At 37.4% G+C, this 14,899-nt stretch overlaps 1 protein-coding gene across 50 annotated transcripts in view; it reads left to right on the top strand.

Annotated features, from left to right (window-relative positions):
* The window catches only part of RIMS1 (regulating synaptic membrane exocytosis 1), a 342,029-nt gene that overhangs the window by 175,633 nt on the left and 151,497 nt on the right, over positions 1-14,899 (top strand). For all 50 annotated transcript variants that reach the window (XM_063330221.1, XM_063330179.1, XM_063330171.1 and 47 more), the window contains 3 exons: positions 7,877-7,944; positions 8,685-8,795; positions 10,935-11,034. In XM_063330221.1, the coding sequence (XP_063186291.1) occupies positions 7,877-7,944; positions 8,685-8,795; positions 10,935-11,034 (279 nt within the window). The remainder of the gene's footprint in view (positions 1-7,876; positions 7,945-8,684; positions 8,796-10,934; positions 11,035-14,899) is intronic.

Raw genomic sequence — 14,899 nt, 5'->3', positions numbered from 1 at the left:
CCAACCAACCAACCAAACAAAAAAAACCCAAAAAACCACAGGAAGGAAAAATTGTGTTAGGCCGGAGAACAGCATGGCATACTTGAAGTGCTGGGAATTCCTTCAGAACAGCAGAAAAGTTATTAAGAGCTGCTCAGGCTTTTTAGTGTACAGGGTAGCTATGTATCCACGTCTCCAAAATTACGAGCCCATGTGACTCTTTGAGATAACTTGTTATACGTTTTGCAAATTTCATCATATACTGACAAAAGTATTATCAAGAAATCATGCCAAAGCTAAAATAGTGTTAATTATACGAAACAGGAACTCAGAATAAAACTGTGAAAACAAGTTAGTGTCAGTATTGAATTGGAATTAAATAGGAATAATAAATTTGTTCAAAAAAGTTCTAAATTTCAAAAAAAGATATCTCCATGCATCCGTCTACAGAATTAGCTTCCACTCAAGAGAGTCATCAAAGCCAGCAAAATCAGCACTTGGAACTAGCCCTGAGACAACAAAATTTTTCTTAAATCTTTGGATACCACAGTATCAAAAATCAATTAAAATATTTGCCTGATGATTTGAAATTCTTGGTAGTGCTAACCACTTTTTTTCTGGTATCCTCAACAAAATATTTTTAATAAAGCTTTTAAAGGAACTTTTCATATTAATGGAAGTTCATGCATCTTACGTAGCATTTTACATCTCTTAAGTCTCTCCGGATTCCTTAGCACTTGAAACACAGTTTCTGAAGACCTTACAGAACATGCTTCTGAGAGCCATCCCTTAGTGAGCTTTGTGGATCATGTATATGCTTGGACTCAGGTGGCTGCAATAAGGCATTTAGAGATAAAAATAAGCATCTCTCTGGAAAGGGTTGATGAACACTTTAACGCTCTTGGTCTTTGAGTGAAGGAACTAAATAATGTTGGCTCATGGAGATTCAGTAAATTTACAACAGCTTCCTTGCTACATTCCTTGTGTCCATATTAAAATTTTCAGAAAAATTCACAAATCCTCGGTTTGTTACTTGACTGAATAGGTCATAATTTTTGGCTTCAAGCTTCCATTGGCTAGATTAGTAATCTTTGCTTTCAGTAATTTATAAGGCAAGACGATCACCTTGTGAACATACAAATAGGCCCAACTGTTTTTGTGTTGGAAGGTCTTTTGCAAGTATACCTTTTGAAAAACCTTCTTAAGCCATCAACGAATGCAAATGCAATATTTTCTTATAAAAGAGTGTATGTGTAAACCGTAATCCTCATTAAAAAAAAAATCACAATCCATAAAATCAAAAAAGTCTTTGCTAAATAAGTATCTGGATAAGAAACTCATGTTCTATTTTAAACATTCCACAGAAAATTCACCTTGCACCCAGATAAAAAGAATATATTGAAAGAGTTTTTAGTAATCAGCCACTGACTAATCACTCCTTTGCAAAATGGAAAATAATCGTGAATTTGCAAGCTCTTCTAAAGAAACAACTTTGCAATAGTAGCTAAGGGAGAAGTCAAATAGATTTTCCTTTTCAGTAGATTTAGTTTAATACTAGTGTCCTTAACAGTCAAAATAGTATTTCATGAGTCCACTACTTCCTTGCCAAATTATTTCTGATTTGCAAATATCAATTAGCGTTGCAACCTGCACTGCGCTCACAATGTATCTACCACTTTAAAAAAGATATTTCAACTAAAGGGTTTGTTTCAAAATACAATGCCCAAGTGTTCATTTTGTGTGAGAGAAAGTATTAAATGTCTTTATCTTCTAAACACAAATGTAAGGAATAAACATTTATTTTCAGTGTGTGCTGGATAAGCCTAGGTTGTCAGTTATCTACATCTAAAGCTCCGTAGACCCTTTTTCAATGATTTTCTGTTACTCAGAAATTTAATTAAGATATAGAAAAGCAATTTTGTATCTCATTACATTAAAATGCCTAAATAAATATTGAATTGAGGGAATGATTTGAGAGGCTGGACCTATCTTTGGGAGCTATAGGGGTCACAGGCATGCGTGCCAGGTCTGTACTCCAAATATGATTATTATATATATGTAAATTGTCACTTGTATGGAGTACTAGGCTTTATTGAACTTTGGAGTGTTACAGTATGTTAGCATTCAGTGTTTAGGACACGTGCCAGCAGATAACTCAATACAATTATATATTTTCTGTACAAAATAAAACCTAAACTTCACAGTCATGTGGTGCATTCTTCCCACGTACCGCATGAGCCAGCCTGTCCTCGAACTGCAAAAATACTAAAACACAGACCTCCTTCTGCAAGGATTTAAGTTCTTAACTGTAGGCACCTGAAGTGGGTTGATTCGAGAGCAAGGAGATAATGAGCATTTTTGTGAAGCTTTCTGTAAAAATAGGCAATAGCTAGCTTTTGAATGCTCTGCTTGCCACTTAGATTTGAGGGACGTCTGCCAAGCCAGGGGACTCGTGTTTTTTCTTTATGTGCTTAGTTACAGCTTGACTATAATAATTTAAACATACGTTGTTTTTCTGACATGATAAAATGATTAGCATCTTTTTTTTTCTCCTTGGGCATAGGAGTACTTTCTTGCTTAAGGATGTGACCTGTCACATCTGTAACAGCAGCCAGGTGTTTTTGATGGCAATAACAGTGTGCGGAAGACATTTACCAATAGCATGTAGGGTGGTCTTCTAACACGTGAAAACGCAGGCTATGAAGAAGGAAAGCAATCAAGTTGGTACATGGAGTTTCTTTACGTTTGTTGTAACTTTCTGTAGGTAGATATGTCTCTTCTATTGATTTTTACCTTGTCAGACTTATTTCCATGAGATACTCATCCAGTTCCATGGGAACTGTGGAAGACGTAACAGAGGATGTTTCAGGTCTTTGATAAGCTTTGTTGTCTGTTTAATGCAGGCTATATTTGATCCCAAAAATTAACAAAGGTAAATATATAAATGGCTGCTGCATGTGTTAATTAGAGAGGTCTAGTCTGACTACATAGGAAGCCAATTTGTGTCTTAATTTTAGGTGTAGTCTCTGAAAATAATTGTCTACAACTCCTAGTTACGTGATAGAACTGCTTTATTAATTAGCAGCTACATGTTAGGCTCAATTAAGTGCCTAACATGGGCTGACTGACTCTTATCATTAGACTGTCTGCTTCGTGTTTTAAGTAACTGCTGCTTATCTAGTGCATCTGGATTTGATCAAAACACCAGAAGCGTGTTCTTTGCTGAATATCAGTAGTCCCCGAACACAGTCTAGGTGGATTTGGGGAAACATCTTGAGGTATTTTATCTCTGGTATTCAAGACACTTTGGAAATCAACACGACTGGTCATACGCATTAATGAACTTTCTCATATTTTGTGCTTGTTTTGCCTTTGTGAGAGAGGCAAGAGAGGCAATTCCCAGCACTTCTCAGCTTAGCAGGACTTCACTCGAAATCGGAGTATCCCAGCATTAGCTTTTGGTATGGGTAGTGCTGCTGAAGATGAAGTATTTTTAGAGAAAATGTTTTTTTGGTGGTGTGAATTTTGCTTTCCCGTTATTTGGAAGGCATGTGTGTTTCGGATATAAAAACAAAGGCAATTATTAGAGTTTTACAATCCATCTGCAAATTTGATGGAAGACTGCAAAAGACTTTTTGAGGAAAAAAACCTCAACACATTTATGTCTTGTAAAGTAGATTTATGATTACATCTATCTGCGTCCAAGAGTAAAGTAATTGAGCAGCAGCATGTTAATAGGAAAAATATTTCATTGCTGGCAGGATACAACTTTTTAATTATTCCCTCAGGAAAAAAGGTTTTATAAATATATACTTGTTTCACTCCATTAGTCTTAAGTAAATCTTGCATTATAACTGCAAATGCATCTTTAATAATACGGTTTAAATTGAAATACATCTTTGTATGTTTAAAAAATGTATCCCTAATGTACAAAAATAATGGTACAGTAAATGTATATTTTCATTGGGGCTTGTTATTTTTAAGATTTTCATGGCTTTATATTTAAAGCTTTGTTTAAGAAGTGTTTGAAAGCAGCTTAAGCCTGTAAATCAATTATTTACTCCTTAGAAAAGTTGTTTTTTCATCTTCATAATATCTTACATTTGTCTTATTTTGCTTAGTTATTTTTAGTTACTTTTACCAGTGGAGAGAGTACTCTGTGTATAGGGGTTTGAGTTGTGGTGTTTGGGTTTTCTTTGAGAAAACCTGAAATTCTGAAACTGTGCTCTTAGACTAAGTTTTTGCATGTTATTTACCTCTTCCTGGATCTCTGTAATACTAGTTCAGTGAAATTATTTTGTGTAATTAAACAAATAGTCAGTTCTGGGGTATGGCAGTACCCCAGAATGGCATAAAAAGGTGTTAAGTAAAGAAGCAGCGGTAACATAGGATGATCAAGGAGAAATTATTTTTAGAAGTATAGCTGTAACAGAGCACTTAACTGCAGATGTCAAGACCCTTGGGTCAGTGTTGCTGGCATAAAATATTTTTTAAGCTTATTCGTGGATTTTGTTCCTTTATGCCTTATTTGTATATTCTATTTTATGAATGTAGTTTAACTGACACTTTCTGTTGTAAAACCCTTTTTACAGTTGTAGATTCAACCAAAAGTCGGCATACCAGTGGTCTGTTTCATACTGAATTTTAACCGGAATTTAAAAATTAAGTAATATTTCAGGAACGTGAACTTTTTTGTTTTTTCCTCCTAGTTCATGCATTTTTGCGGCTTTAGAATATTCACCAACTTGTAGACATGTCACTTTCAGTCAAGAATTTTGATCTGAAAGCTACCTTTATGCATTCCCGGCATATCAGCTATGCCCCAGCTCAGTACAGCCCCGTTTGCGGTGCGGTTCCTGTTCTCAGCTTCTGAAAGCAGAGGGTGAAAGGATGGTGGCCGTGTCCAGCCAGGGTGGATGTAACTGAGGGCTTGGAATTTACCAAAGTGCAGAACAGTTCGGAGGGGTGAAAGGGACAGAAAGCTAAAGGTTTATGTGTGGGGAGAATGGAGTTGTGAGGATGTAGCTTGTTATTGAGGGGAGTGAGAGGAAGGAGGGATTAAAATACATAACCTAAAGAGAGTAAACGAGAGCCAGAATCAGGAGGACATAGAAGATGGGAGATGGCAACAAAATGGACTGGGAAGAAAGGCAGCAAAGGGTAGGTAGATGGTGAGAAAGGAAGTTTAGCAGGTAGTAGCCAAGGCAGAAGACGTATGAGAGGATCTTGCTACAGCAGGAACTTGGTGGGGAAGGACGCTAGATGCATGAATCAAGTGGTCACGGATATGCAATAACCAGGAGGAAGAGTAGCAAGGAAACTTGGACATAGAAGCTGAAACTGGGGAAGAAAGAAAGGAAAAGAGAGCACAGAGCACTGGGGTCAAGAGCAGAAATGTCTTTGAGTGCTTGGACACACACTTCTGCGAGCTGGAGCTGACATTTATTCCTGCCTGAACATTTCTCTATTGCTGAGCAAATAGCTGCGAAACATGGAGGCAAAGTGTGTTGTGTCTTGCCTGTGGCAGAGTAGCACACGCAGGACAGAGTTGGTTTTTGGTGTTACAGTTGAGTCCATTACTGAAAACTGGAGAGGTCTGTGCCACAGGGCCCGGCTTTTCACCAGCACTTCGGGTGGCAGTCTGGTTTGTGAATTTATTGTTGTTCTTGTTGCAGTTTTGAAGTCTATGAAGGTGCAAGGAATGATGCTAAAAATAAAACTGAAAGATCTTTAATGGGAAGTTAAGCTCTCTAAAATTGAAGAACTGCAGTAGCTAATGCAACTGCAAGCTGCCTTGTGTGGTTATGCATATGATAATAATAAGCTGTTTAAAAATAAGCTTGTGCATATGATCATGTAGATGGTAAGCTATTAAAGATTTTACAGATTATAGAGTGGTGCGACTTGTATTTCATAATCAGCATCTAAATATTTGTAGAAAAAGAGTTAAAAATAATAAATTCTTCATGTAAATGTGTATTTTCTTCCTTGCTAGAAGCCCACTTTGTTGGGGCTTCTGTTGGATGCCTGTGTGGTAGTAAAAGTATTGATCTAACTAGTGTTAGAGACGTGTTTTCTAAAATAAGATAGTGAAGATGTATTGCCTAAAGTGTGAATAATAAATAAAATACCTTTTCTGAAGACATAGAGCATATCAAGAGTGCAGACAGTATTGGCAATAAGTATCTGACTTCAATGATAAAGTAGTTTTTTTACCGCATGTCTTTTAAATGATCGGTAGAGTTTGTAGGAACGTTGTTAGGAAAGCATGTGAGGAGTTGTTCCATAATGAAAGCTAACTCTGGGACATAATAATTTAAACATTTGAAAGAAAAATCACTTGTGAAGTCAAAAAGCAGTATTATGAATCTGTTCCACTAACAAATTTCAAATTTCAAAAATTTCAAATTTCAAAAGTTCTGTGCCAAAGTGAGGGTGAAAAACGCCTGGAGTGCAGGTATGGATATAAACCTCGGTGAGAGGTGACTGTATGTCCTTCAGGGTCTAAAACTAACCTAAAGTGATAGTTTAGATTTTGGTTTGGTGAGGGTTTTGTTTGTTCTTGTGTTTAAAGGCATTCTAAGCTAAAGGGCAGAATCATCTTCTTCTTCTCAGATAAAATTCAAAAATATCTCTTGGTTATTTCAGATCAAGCTTTTACAGACTGCTGTAGTTGCAATAGACCGATAGAAAGAGTTGTCATCCTCATTTCTGATGACGCAGTTGCATTTTTGTTGGTACACTGTGGCAACGCCCAAAGGGATAAAAAAATGCCCAGGTTCAGAGCTCACAGGTATATTCCATTTAAAAATAGTGCTAGCGCAGAAGTACGTCAGACATGTTCCTGCTGTATCAGTCTCACATTTACCCTTCCGTTGGATCTGTTCTAGCCTGCCGCATTCTCCTGTGTCCTTCCCAATGTCACCTGCACCCTTCCTCTTTGTAAAGGAAATTGAGCTCTGAATTGCACTGCCCCATATTCTTCCTCTTGCAATTCCTGCCTCGTCCTTTTACTTCTTGGAGTGCAAAGTGGCATCGGTCCTCTGTCACAGACAACTGCCAGTGAAGTTGTTAGGTTTTTTGCTACCAGCTCTGCCTTTTACAGCTGTAATATATTAAGTCAAACTGTGGTTTCCTTAGCTTTTCATGAATTCACATATACTCTCTGTGGTGTTACGCTCTTCTGCATTTTCTCCCAAACCCTACCCACGGTTCCCCTCCTTGGCCCGATGGGCTCATAACTTCCAGACTACTGTAATTCACAGGTTTATTCTCGATGTACATAGTATATAAGTTGGTTCCAAGCACAATGAAAGATTTCAACCCCCTATCTGCTGTTGGCGCTATTTGCTCTATTTGTGTGGCTGTTTTGCCTGGTGCCCTGTTACCCTTTACCAGCTCCTGTGTTTGTCCTTCTGTACGGTACCCATTGTCACAGTATTGATCAACGACACAGATTATTGAGTGTGGTTGACTGTTCTGTCCTTAACTATAGCTAAGTGCCTGTTCTGTGGAGTATTCTCTCATGTCGTCGTTAGCTGTAGTCCTGTGTGTTTGTTATGGAGAGGGTGGGAGGAGGAGGAGGGCTGTGAATGTGATGCACTGGGGTCCATTCTTGGAAGACGACTGGGCAAAGTCAAAACCAGCCAGAGTGCACAACTGATTCTGAGGTGCAATTCATGAAAAATCAGAGGTCCAAAGAAACGCTTTATTATGTGGGTTTGGTTTTATATTATTAGGCTATATTGTTTTCAATTTGCTATAATTTAAATCATAACACAGGTTTTGCATTTGCTTCACCAAACTACTGAACATTAAAATTCGTGCATGTACAAGTAATCGTTTATACATCTTTCTCTGAGAGATTACACATTTCTTTCTATTCATATTCTTCCAGGTGACTTGGATTATTACTGGCTGGATCCTGCCACGTGGCACAGCAGGGAGACATCCCCTATTAGTTCGGTAAGAAACAGGGGAAAAAGAGGTTCATAAGTATGAATTAAAATGTTTGATGATTATTTCTGTTCAGCATAGATATTTTGTTGTAAAAATTAGGCTATACAAATTCTGTGAGAATTTGGGTTAGTGGATCATGAAACTTGAAATTGGAAAGAAATTCTCATCAAAATATATACTAGTAAAATTGCCTGAATTTTAATGTGAATTTAATTCTTTTATAGACATGATACTAGATTTCACTACACACCACAAAAGCAGCTGTGAGCGTGATGCTGATGTGGAAGAGATTAGTGACTTTTTCAATTGACTTGGAGTGGGAAAGGATCATTTGAATTTTTATTATATAGTGAACCCATATGGTAGAGCTGTATAACATGTATATTATTCTAAAGAACAGAATTTATGAATGAAATCTTCAGAGTCATGGAATTTAAAAGTAAATGCTTAATTTCATTACCTAAGGTATGTTTTAAATGTTTAATTGTATTGAACTTTAAGTTTTATTATAATTCTACCTGCAGGATTAGTGCTGAATTTTTTTTACAGTGGGCAAAAATATTTAATGAAGCTGGAGTTCAACAGATATAATAATAGAAAACTCAGGTGCAATATGTAACACGTGTGAAGGATGTTTGTGTCTACCATGACATAATGATCCAGGAATTTTATTGATTTAAAAATGTGCATCTAAATACAGGAAGATAGTTTCACTTCTTTAATTCCACCGCTTGCTTTTTTAACAGCACCCAGTAACGTGGCAGCCTTCTAAAGAGGGAGATCGCTTAATTGGGCGTGTTATTCTTAACAAGAGAACAACCATGCCAAAAGAATCAGGTGCATTATTGGGGCTAAAAGTAAGTGTTACATAGTTTATGTGGTAAATGAAAGAAACTTCCACTGACCTTAGACCTAGAGGTCTAACGCATTAAATCAGAGGACTCTTCAATTATATGGCCATTTGACAAAAATATATTCCTTATTTTTAGTAAGTTTTGGAAGTTATGCAGATAAATTATGAATGTAAATATATTTAATCCTTCTATGCAGCCTTCCACTCACCCATGGCAAACGAGTTGAACTGTTTTGATTAAAAAGTGTGTGTTTATTCAGCTTCCCGTGTGCAGGACATATACTGCACGTTGCAATGCACTAACGGAGTCCTGCCTTTTCTAGCTCTCCTGTTTTTTTATTTCAGTCAAGCCATTCACCTCATAGTCCACATACATAAATGCCATCCAGATGCAAGTGTTTACGAGGTCAGTGTTTAAAATCTACACAGCCATTCGGAAACAGAAATTTTACAGAATGAAACTAAACATTCACACAAAAATTTGCAAAAAACCCTTTTAAAGCATAGCAGACAAGATATTAAATGTAATTCAAATTAATCCAGTGCCCCAAAATTAAGACGTTGGCAGCACTGTCCCATTGATTTAAATCCCTAAATTAGGCATTTGTAGCAGATTCTTAGTCTCGTGGCCCTAAAGTGCCAGAACACTTAAAACAGAGAGAGCGCATTACTGGTGAAGGTGGTGGGGGCAATACAGTGTGCCAGTTCAAGAATTTCTCTCTCCCTGTATATTTTTAACCATATTTTTTAACCAGAGATGACTGAGAGAATTTAATTTGGGTGTCTTCCTCTTCCCCACTGAGAACAACAGGAACAATGCAAAATAGGAAACATTCCCGCCCACTTAGGACTGAGTCTACTTCAAAGGGTACTGACACTGAACTGCTCCTGGCATACAGTTGTCTGATAGTTCAATTCCTTGCACGTGACAGAGGCGTGGGTTGTTGGTTCTGCTCATCACGGTGGGAATTAAATCCGGAAAGAACCTTGTGAACTTGGTGATGGCATGTCCTGAGTAAGAGACATTTATCCACTTTGAAGTGAGATAGTGTGGCGTAGGAATACAGGAGAACAACCTCACTCTACTGAAAGTCTAGTAGTCTGTAGCACAAGGCTGATTTTTGGTGACAGCAAGCAATTTTTTTTCATAGGTGAGAAAAAAAGTTGGTCCTAGTAGGAAATGTAGATTGGAGAGCTTCTCTTCTATTTTTGAAGTTTCATTTTTGTATGATGTGAACTAAGGCCCCCGCTGATAAATTTAACACATTATCGTGTGACAACCTTGTGGGCAGGTGGGCTTCTGGATCTTCTACTGGATCTCCTACTAGTTATTGTGATTGCCACATGGCAAAATAATACCTAATGGACCAGTGTTCCACTGTTTCATTTTATTATAAAACTCCTCCCAGGATATTCCTGACAAACAAAACTGACTGGAGAGAGTAAACAGAATAGCAAGTCAGCAAGACTACATTTTCTTTTTTCATATTTTATAAAAAATCTCTCTCTTGAGGGCACCTTTTTTTTTCTGATTTTCCTGGTCTCTCTATCATGCAGTCGTCTTCAAATATAGCTCTTTTCAGTTCTGTTTAACAAAAGTCAGAAGTGCTGTTTTCTCCTGTCATGTGCTTGTGTGCGAGGGCCTGGATTTTAGCAGTAGCAACGTTCTTGTGAGCTGTTTGCCCATGTTTCCTAGTAGTGTATTTGCAAAGTTTTTAATTGCTGTACCAATTGCATTTTGGGATTTTCATGCTTTTGGTTTGATGTGCACTTGCAATTTAAACTTAAGAAAATGACAGAATTCTGTTTGCAAAAAGTACATTTTCTTGGTTATTTATTAAGAAACGTTCTTTCTGCAACAAATTGAGATACTTAGCAAGCAGCATAAGATCGATTAGTCAAGCACATTAAAAGGAATATCAATTTTATTCATTTTGTGTCAACTTTACTTCTTTTCAAATAGATCTGGCCTTTTTCTATCTTTAACTTTGTCTTTAGGCCTCTGTAAAGCCCAATTTGACAATAGATTTGCTTATGCATATTTTATTTTTAAAATAATGTGAAACCCGATCTGTCTATATATTTATGCTTGATATGATGTCTGGTTTGTGGCCTGTGAACTCACAAATTTATGGTTAACCAGGTTGTTGGAGGAAAAATGACAGAATTAGGACGACTCGGTGCCTTCATTACCAAAGTGAAGAAAGGTAGCTTGGCTGATGTGGTGGGGCATCTCAGAGCAGGTAAATCAATTCGTTGCGTACAAAATATATTGTCTTTTAATTATGGCTTATTGTGATGCAGCTGTTAATTTATATTAGTATTGGTCATGTGATATGTTGGTATTTTTTAAATACAGGCCAATAATGCAATGTTATTATGGAATGCCACAGTTGCCTGCATTTCTAATTTATTATTAACTCCAATTGCTTTGATGTATGAGCAAAATACACGCGCTCATGATCAGTCCTGGTGTCAGGACTGAGTGTCACTGATAAATTTTTGCTTGCTAGCTCAGGATCTGCTTGTTAAACTCTGTAGAAGCAATGTGAACGTTTTTTAAAACTGTGTCATTGTGGCAAACAAAACTCACTACGGTTACTTTACTTGTACTATAGTGTCACCTGAAGGATGATGCACTGCATACACAATGGACTTCTTTCAATGTGAATTGTTACAAATAAAAATGGAAAACAGCCCAAGAAAATCATCTTAAAATATTTCACTTATGTAAGATGTATATACTGCACTTACAAATGAAGCTGTGCTGTTGGCACTTTTCAAGCTTCTAAATGAAGCGAGAACTATGCACAGCAGTTGGTTTTCAAAATTACTTCTCAGTGGTTTATATTTTTACCATGGCTCTAAGCAACTACTTTCCAAGTATTGTTTTAGCAAACCAAAGTCTACGCAATGCCTTCTTAGGAATCCAGAAGCTCCGATGACAACTTGTACAAATTTAGGATAATTGCATGAAGCAAATAGTAATAAAGAAGCAGAAAAGATGATGAGTCCCTAAAAATATCCTACTTTATTTTGGCATTTGTTAATTTTTTACTTTACCAAGTCAATATACTTGGGGTTGATAGCACCAATTATTACAGTTGTTTATAGATTTTAACTGCAGATTATAATTACTGGAAATACATTTCTGTCCACTACTCTGGAACTATTTGGGCTGAGATATTACATTTCTAATGTCTGGTCTTGGTTGTTTTTTAAGTCAAAGCTATTTTTAATTTCTAAAAATATTTTTAGAGCCAAAGTAATTTCACAGAAAAAATACATTGTTTTGCACATGTTTTCAATGAATGAAAGTCTGTTCATCCTTTTATATGGCAATGAAACAGAAAAAAGACATAGATGAGTCCTTGCTGTTAGGAAAACACGCTTTTTCATCTTTATGAAAAACGTCCAAAATTTGGCTAAATTTATAAATCATTGAGTAATGGTACGAGTCTCATAACTTTTAACAAAGGCAAATACGAAGTATTGCATCAGGAACAGAATAAGCCAGTGCAAAAGTAAGCACGAGGAGCCAATCAGCTAGAAAGCAGCTGGGCAGAAAAGCACCTGGAGGTGCGGGAGGACATGAGTCAGCAAAGCACCTTACAGCAAATGCCAGTCATGTACAGGGCTGTGCTAGCAGGATTGTCACCAGCAGGTTGAAAGAGTTAGTTCTTGCCCTCTGTTCAGTGCTTATGAGGCTGTATCTGGAGTACTGCGACCGGTTTGGGTTCCTCTGGTACAAGAGAGATACTGACAAACTGGACCAGGTTGGACAGAAAGTTGGTTAGGGGTCTGGAGCATAGGGCGTACAAGAAGCTGAGAGAATTGGGTTTGTCCCAGACCAGCAAAGAAAAGATCATGGGAGGGTCTAATTCTTGTTTTTAGCTAATGGGAGGCTGTAGAGAACCCAAAGCCCGACTGTTCTCAGAGGTGGACGCTGATCACACAAGAAGCAAAGTGCACAAGCTGGAATGAGGGAGATCCTCTTTGTGAAATTTGTTTTTCTTGTACCTAGAGAGGATAGTTAAGGCTTGGAACAGGTTGCCCGGTGGAGGTCTTGCATATCCTTCCTTTGAGATACCCAGATCTCATCTGCTCAAATCCCTGAGCAACTTGGTCTGTCCTTTGATGTTGGCCTTACCTTGAGCAGGGGTTGGAACTAGCTCACTCCCAGAGGTGTCTCCCAATGCGAAATACTATTTTAAAAATCAATATAAAAAAATTCAGAGAATTGCAGCATAAGTCTGAAAACTTTCTCTCTCTCGTGGACATGCACCAGTAAGAGGGGGTAGAATGCAAGATGCACTAACATTCCTTTCTAGAGGCATCCTAAATATCCTGGGATATATGCTTCACCAGCAGAAGTGGCTTCATAAGGGTGCAAGTGTCTAACAGCTCCTTGACTGACTGACTTGCAACTCTGGGCTACTACAGCGGGACTTAAGACCAGAGAGTTCATCTCATCTGAATTTGTAGCAGTGTATCACAGGAACATAGAATGGTTGAGGTGGGTAGGGACCTCTTGAGATCTCTAGTCCAACCCCACTGCTTAAGTAGGGTCAGCTAGAGCAGGTGGCACAGGACTGTGTCCAGTTGGGTTTTGCATACGTCCAAGTTTTGAGATGGTGTTTTCCAGTTTCCATGCCTGTTACTGAGAGCAGAAATCAGAACGTAAGCCTTATAGACAGAATCTTAGATGAAAGAGACAATGAAAAAGAGATTGGCTGGTCAGAAAGATCAAGAACTGGACATGGTGAGCTAAAGATGGACAGTGGTGATCTGGTTAGAACTAGCAGAAGTGCCATTTCACTGAAATCCCCATTTGGATCTAGTTTGCAGTAAGAATAATTGGAGCTGCTTCTCTTAATTTAGCCTTCTAACTATGATGATCTTATGTTTAATCATCTTGGCAATTATTTTCTTTTTAATTGTTTGATCTCCTGGTGACCCTCAAAAAGCTGCTTAAGTCCTCTAAAATAGCAATACAGACACCTTACGTGTTCATCTTCAGGATTCTCAACAATGTTGCACCTATTTTGTCATCTTCAAAATGTGATAGATTCATTGCTTTGAAATTTAGGTTTAAATTGTGATTTTTAGTGTTACAAATTTATCATATGTCCCTGTCAGTTTTTGCTATTAAATTATAGCTGTTGCAAAGCTGACCACATCTTCTTCCTTTTAATGCCTGGGATGCTTTTGTAAATTAAGCTAATTGTCTGTAAAGAAATCAGATTTTATTTTAGGTAAAACCAACATATTAATTTATAACAGTGGTTAGCTTTAAAACAGAGTCAGAATTACAGAAGAAGCTATGTTTTCACCGAGTTGTGTAAATTTTAAATGAAGTTTCAAGACAATACCTAATTCCTGTTCCCCATCTGACATAAGATTATGTAATAAATATATGAAATATTTTAAACCATTTCAGCTAAAGAACATGGTAGGAAACTAAACTTACGTCAGCAAGCATTTAAGTCTGTCGTTAGCAAGCCCTTACGTTTTAAAGAATGCCAAAATGCTTTGAAAGCCAGTGGAATACTCTGTGGAGTCCTCTCTTAAAATACCAAAATACAGACTGCTTGGGAAAAAGGACTGACTGACAACCTCTGAACATAAAGAGAGAATGAAGCCATGGGGTTTGGTAGTTAGAACTGCAGTTAGGATAGTTTCCCTTGGCTTATTAACAAGTGCGAGTTCAATTGTTTGGCTAAAACTTCTCAGAAAGGAGCGAAGTCAGCAGCTGAAAGATTATTCTGACTGAATTTGATAAACATAGAATCATTGTCAATAAGGAGTGTTATTTGTGGCATCAGATAGTGGTTATGAAGTTTTGACTGCTGCATATGATGGGGTATGAGAGGGTAGACTTACCCTATTGTTCCTGCGGTTTAATTGTATATACTGATCTTTCTTTAGCAACCGTACATCAAGATTTTCACCTTTTTATAATAAGGCCAAAATACAGTGTAATGTACAACCATTTAAATTCCAGAAATGACAATCTGAAAACAGAAAATTACCTAAATAACTTTCACATCATGTTTTCCTTTCTGTCCCCCCTAACATCCTCAGGAGACAGTGACTCACTCCTTGCTT

Source organism: Chroicocephalus ridibundus, chromosome 3, assembly GCF_963924245.1.
Source record: "Chroicocephalus ridibundus chromosome 3, bChrRid1.1, whole genome shotgun sequence".
NCBI lineage: Eukaryota > Metazoa > Chordata > Aves > Charadriiformes > Laridae > Chroicocephalus > Chroicocephalus ridibundus.
Note: the sequence above shows the minus strand (reverse complement) of the source record. Positions and strands in the feature narration are given on the sequence as shown.